This window comes from Lynx rufus, unplaced genomic scaffold (genome assembly GCF_022079265.1).
Source record: "Lynx rufus isolate CCGP_SWC_20201006 ecotype Redwood Valley unplaced genomic scaffold, mLynRuf1.p SCAF_21, whole genome shotgun sequence".
NCBI lineage: Eukaryota > Metazoa > Chordata > Mammalia > Carnivora > Felidae > Lynx > Lynx rufus.
Window position 1 is genome coordinate 22,493,819 of NW_025814836.1, and position 5,675 is coordinate 22,499,493.

Consider the following 5,675-nt stretch of genomic DNA (forward strand, 5'->3'; position numbering starts at 1 on the left):
CCTTTCCGGTGACGTCAGGCTGCACGTAGGTCTGCATGCAGCTGCTGGTTTTCATTTTAGGCAGAGAAAATGATAGAGCAAAGGCACCAGGGGCACCTGGGTGGCTCAGTTGGTTAAGCGTCCGACTTCGACTCAGGTCATGATCTCACCGTTTGTGAGTTCGAGCCCCAGGTCGGGCTCTGTGCAGACAGCTCAGAGCCTGCTTCCGATTCTGTGTCTCCCTCTCTCTGCCCCTCCCCTGCTCACACTCTGTCTCTCAATAATAAATAAACGTTAAAAAAAATTTTTTTTTTAAAGGCACCAAAACTACCTCTTCCCCGCTTTCCCACCTTTTACATTTACCTGCTGATACCCATTCTTAATGACCTAACTCACTGTTCCTGTCTCCCCTTCAGGCTAGCTGGGTTAGACAGTCCTCTCTTGTGCTGCCAACACGTGTTGTCCCATGCACATCCCTGTCGGTGCGCTGGTGACACTGTTACCATCTTTCTGTACCCCATTCAACGTGAAATACCCAGTAGACCAGGATTCCCTTGAGATGATCACGATGGGTGTCTGACCTGCTTTACCTGTTGGAGTGTTTAACTGCATTTTGCCAGAAGGAAGGGAGATTTTTTGCTGGGGAGTCTTGTTCCTGAGACGTCGTCTTTGTTGCTGGACCTTATGTATCCATATATTCCATACTCCATCCCCCACGGCCTGGCACATGACAGGTGTGTAGCAAGCACATGTTGAAGGCAGGTGAACAGCAGCTGATGTGACACCTAGAAGCTACTTCAGGAAGGGAGCAGGAGCAGTGCGGTGGAAGAGACCGTGGCAGTAGTGGAGTGATCCACCATTGAAGGCAAAGAGTGTTTTAGCTGTAGTATGCATCTGAAGAAAATTCTTGGTCTTAGGACCAAGATCAGATTTGGTGCTTAGTGCTAGGAAAAGAAAAGTGCGCATGTTTTGGAAGTTGAAACGTGCCACTGTCTGAAATCCAGGTTAAGGATTTCCCATGTGCCTTTCTGATCGTCTTAGAGGTGACTCAGATGCTCTGTAGAGCATATGGGTGATGACATTCTGGCACTGAAATGAGCGTTTCTTTACAGACTCCCAAGAAGAGTAACCGGAAATCTCCAAGCTCTTCTAAAGCGACGCTGAGACGGTTCCCTCGTATGCCACGAACTCCACTGCGCACCCCTGAAAGGTGGCAGAAACCCCCTACTGAAGTGACCCCTGCAAAACAGGCCATTTTTGAGGAGTCCTTAAAAGACTCCTCACAGGACTGGGGCTCACCATCTCAACCAAAAGTCACTCCTCAGAAAGGCTGCTCCCTGGCTAAAGGAGGAACCTCTCCTCCTGAAAAGAAGATCCCAAGAACCCCCGGAAGGCCAGCTGGATTTCTGCGGAATTCTACTTGGCCACTCTCGGTGACCTCCAGTCCAGAAAGCACCCCCTGCCCCGCAGCCCCCAACGGGACCGCAGGTCTGAGTCCTGCCGGGTCCTCTCCGCGAGCGGCAGCCTCGGGAGTGCGGGGAGAGACGCCTCCGGACCAAGAGCACCACCGTCCCTGTGTCCCCGGGGCCTCCCAGGCAGGGGAGCTAGCACAAAAAGGAAAGGAGAAAGCCGCCTCCACCCCCGGGAGCCCGGAGATGACAAGTCTGGTGCCTCCCCCATCTCCTCCTCCAGAGAAGCCTTTCACCTTTCCCTCAGGCAAGGTTTCCAAGAAGAGTCCATTTTGGAAATTTTCGACGAACTCTCCTTCCCCTGGAGAAATGGACTGGAGAGAGCCCTGGAAAGCCCCCAATGTAGCCTCACCTCTCTCCTGTCCTGCTTCCTCAACTCCTCCCAGAATCCTGCAGAATGCCCAGTCTGACCCCGCACCCCCTCTGCCCCCTTCTAAAACTGGAAAAAGGTGCAGAGAGCCCTCGGATCTTACAAGCAGCTTCCTGGAACACCAGCCTAGTGCCTCTGCTGCTCCTAGAGAGGCCCCAGCTGACAACCCAGCTGCCGGCACAGATGCCGGAAAGGACCAGAAGGAAGTGAGCCTCTCTCTTCGGTCTTCCCCTGAAAGACACAGCTACCCTGGGCTTGGCTTCAGGAGGGACTGGCGTCTGTCCTCTCCTCTGCTGATGGCGAGTGACACAGAGTATCTCACTCTCCTGGACGAAGCACAGCTTGACGGCAGTGACGGCTTGAAAAGTGATGTGGCACCAATGGGAGAGGAGAGGCAGTCAAGGACGATGGTTGCCAAGGAGAAGTCTTCTCCGTCGAGCCCTGGGGTTCTTCCATCCCCTCGTTCCTGCGGGCCTGGTTCTCCCCCGACACCTTCCTACGACCTGCGCTGCACTGCAGACAGAAGGCAGCGCCAGGCCGCCGCGCAGCTGGAGGATCTGCAGGCGTCAGCTCGGCTTCCAGAAGCCCCCGCCAGCCCGCAGACCTACGAGGTAGAGCTGGAGATGCGAGCTTCTGGCCTGCCCAAGCTTCGCATCAGAAAGATCGACCCCGGCTGTCTGTGCGAAGCTGAGTCCCTACGAAGGGCGGAGAGCTCCCTCCCTGGTGTTGGCCTGCCCCGGGCTGGCAGGTCCTCAGGGAGACCCGAAGCCACCTACGTGTCTCCCCCCTGCCTCCACCCCTCACACAGCACCCCTGGCAAGAGCGGGGGACAGATGTACATCTGCCAGTCCTGTACCCCCACCCGCGGCCCCTCTAGCACCCCCTCTCCGTTTCAGACAGACGGCAGTGTTCCTTGGACCCCGTCTCCCAAGCACAGCGGGAAGACCACTCCGGACACCATCAGAGACTGGCCCCGCAGGAAGCGGGCAGTGGGCAGCAGCTCTGCTGCGAGGAGCGAGGTCAGCGCTGACCTCCCTGCAGGGGTGTCCCTACTCGAGCCGGAGAGGAGGGAGCGAGGCCCCGAGCTCAGCATCAGCAGAATTCCCCTCTTGGGGGATTTTGAGCTCGAGGGGGTGTGCCAGCTGCCCGACCATTCGCCTCCTGGGGACAGTATGCCGAAGGCCGAGGAAGCCTGCTCCTGGGGACAGTTTGGGCTGGGTTCCAGGAAGAGGCTCCTTCCTGCTGAGGAGGAAATGGAGCGTCGAGCAAAAAGAGCGTGTGACGGGCAGAGAGGAGACCCAGAACTCAGCAAGAGTGAGGAGCGGTCTCCGGGCGCGAGCGTGCTGTACCTGTCCTCCACGGGGGACGACGAGGTGTTCTTTTCAGGTGAGGCTGCCGCCGTGGGTTTTGGGGGTTGGGGGGAGTGCCTCAGAGCTGCTCCTTGAAGAGGCCCGGGCCCCGTGGCATGGGGTACCACGGAGCCGTGCTCACCCTGCGTCTCTGTAGGTTCCACGCCTTCTCCCGGCTGTGCCGTGCGGAGCGGCGTCTCTGCCAGCGGGCTGCAGGCCCTGACCCAGTCTCCACTGCTGTTCCAGGGGAGAACGCCTTCCTCTCGGTGGAACGATGCCAGAGGTAATTGTTCACGGAAGGTCCTGAGGAGTGACTGCTGGGTGCCTCCCTGGGGTCAGCTCGGGGCTGCCAGGCCGTCTGGGGGAGGAGTTCTAGGGAAGGCTGGGGTCTGGGACAGAGGACCGTCCCTGCAGGGTCCCGTGCTCTTCCCAAAGAATCTCCGCATTAGAACCCCATGGTGTAGTTAAGAAGTGCAGGCCTCAGATCCTGATGTGTTTTCTTCAGCTTCTTGAAACTGTGACAGACAGATGTGGATATCCCACATCCTGTGTGGAGGAGAGGGGTGGGCAGCACGCTGGCAGCTTTCTCACAGCGGGTTCCACGCTTCTGTACTGGAAGCTTCTGTACTGTGGTAGATGGAGGACTGGCTGTCGTGATCAGACTCGAGGCTTCCCTTTCCTCGACCCCGTGGCTTGCGTCTGCTGAGTGCATGGGTTAGAAAGGTCTCCTGGAACGAAAGGGGAATGCAGGAGTGGGGGGCCTTTGGTGGTTCCTCTCCCTTGACACTCAGACATAAATCACGTGAAACAGCATAAACCCCACAATCTGAGCCAAAAAGAATGTACAAACCCAGCTGAGGGAGTTCAAACTGCAGTACTTAGCTTTTTCCATTATTTACTGCCGTCCAGTCAGTGCTGACGGGTGGGGGGCGTTCACGCAGCCCGAGAACCTGCAGGCAGTGCTGGTGTCAGTCCGTCTTCGGGTGTAGCCTCTCCAGTTCAAGCCCGTTTTCTTTTGTTCTGTCCTCAGTGACTTCCTGCCCACTAAGTCTTTCTGCCTTTCTCTAGACGAGGATATGGATGTTTTCCCGGCCACGGCAGAAGACTCTCCTTTCAGCCGAGCCTTCTCCAGGAGACGCCCCATCAGCAGAACTTACACACGGAAGAAGCTGATTAGCTAGCGAGGCTGGAACCGGTCGGGGGACTTAAAACTTCAAACACCACGGAGCGTGGCCAGAGCCACCGTGTCCCCAGCACAGAAGACGTGTTCTGAGCGGTCTTCTCCGGGTTGGAAGTTCCAGGCTGCTCTCTGTCCCACGTAACCCTGGGCTTGCTGCACAGAAACGGGAATCGCCAGGGCTCAGTGGAGCCAAGGGAGTTCAAAAGAGGAAGCTGCAGTCAGCCCGGTCCCCATGCCTCTTTGTGGTCAGCTGTCACATTCTTTACTCCCTCCCCAGGAATCCAGCCCTACCCCTCCTTAGGGAGGTGGTGTCGCTGGGGCTGGGAGTCAGGAAGCAGGCAGGAACTGTAAGACCAGGCGCTCATTCCAGCCCTGCCCTCCGAGAGACCAAGGCAAGTCAGTCGACCCCCCCCCCCCCCCCAGCCCCTCCACGGGTTCTTTATGAAGCTGCCGTGAGGCTGGGACCCGGAGATCCCGGCAGGGCTCGTGAACTAAAGCACCACACACAAAGCTGAAGGCGGTGGCAGACAGAATAAATTTCTTGCCTTCCCCGTATAATAATAAAGTCCTCTCTTGCTACTCAGTGCATTTCTGCTTCCTCACCAGGGCCGAGCTCTGGTGGTTCCGGGAGCAGCCACATCCCCGGGCCTGCTCTGAAACTCAGCCAGTGCCCAACGGTCCTCACCGTGAGTGGGGAGACGCACCGGAGTCACACAGAGGCCCGGCGTGTCCCAAGGAGCAGCTTCTGGGGACTCCTGGTGGGGGCCCCGGTCCGCAGTTCTGAATTGGGCCTGTCTCAGGGGCTCTAAAAAGCCTTCACACCTGTCATGTTCTCAAATCTGACTCATGTCTTGTAAATCAAACCAAGTAAAAACTCACATTCTTCCCTTCAGAGTCTCATTTATTATAAAATGGTTTTACAAAAGTCTAAAACTATGCCAAGCTTCCCACTTCCCACCATATACATAAGACCATTTAAAACACAACCCGGTTGCCACTCACTGTTGTGTGTCCAGCACCGGCTGAACCCCAGCACTGGGGGCACCCGCACGCAGGTCTGGGACCAGAATTGCCTTTTGGGAACTCTCAAGCCAAAAGATGGCAATCCGGTACCGGAGCTCAAAGAAATGAGGGGCAGGAATTTACAGATGAAAAAATAGGAGTCTGATCCACTGGGGCTAGTGGCCCAGGTTCGCTGATCCCGGCTGTGTCAAGATCAGGACCCGGATTTGGAGGGAGAGCTAAAGGCCGTCTTTCACGAAGCGAACGGGGTTGACCGTGCCCGGGAGCGGGCTCAGCCTCCCTGCAAGGCGGGCTCTGCGCACAGC

General features: G+C 57.0%; 1 protein-coding gene across 6 annotated transcripts in view; it reads left to right on the forward strand.

Moving 5' to 3' along the window:
* Positions 1–5,233, forward strand: part of TICRR (TOPBP1 interacting checkpoint and replication regulator) — a 48,745-nt gene extending 43,512 nt beyond the window's left edge. For 5 of the 6 annotated variants that reach the window (XM_047086706.1, XM_047086702.1, XM_047086703.1 and 2 more), the window contains 3 exons: positions 1,092–3,204; positions 3,325–3,450; positions 4,236–5,233. In XM_047086706.1, coding sequence (XP_046942662.1) covers positions 1,092–3,204; positions 3,325–3,450; positions 4,236–4,348 — 2,352 coding nt within the window. In that variant the 3' untranslated portion in view covers positions 4,349–5,233. Of the gene's footprint in view, positions 1–1,091; positions 3,205–3,324; positions 3,636–4,235 lie in introns of those variants that run through there. The other variant, XM_047086700.1, reaches the window with a different exon arrangement.
* Positions 5,234–5,675: the final 442 nt, after the last annotated feature.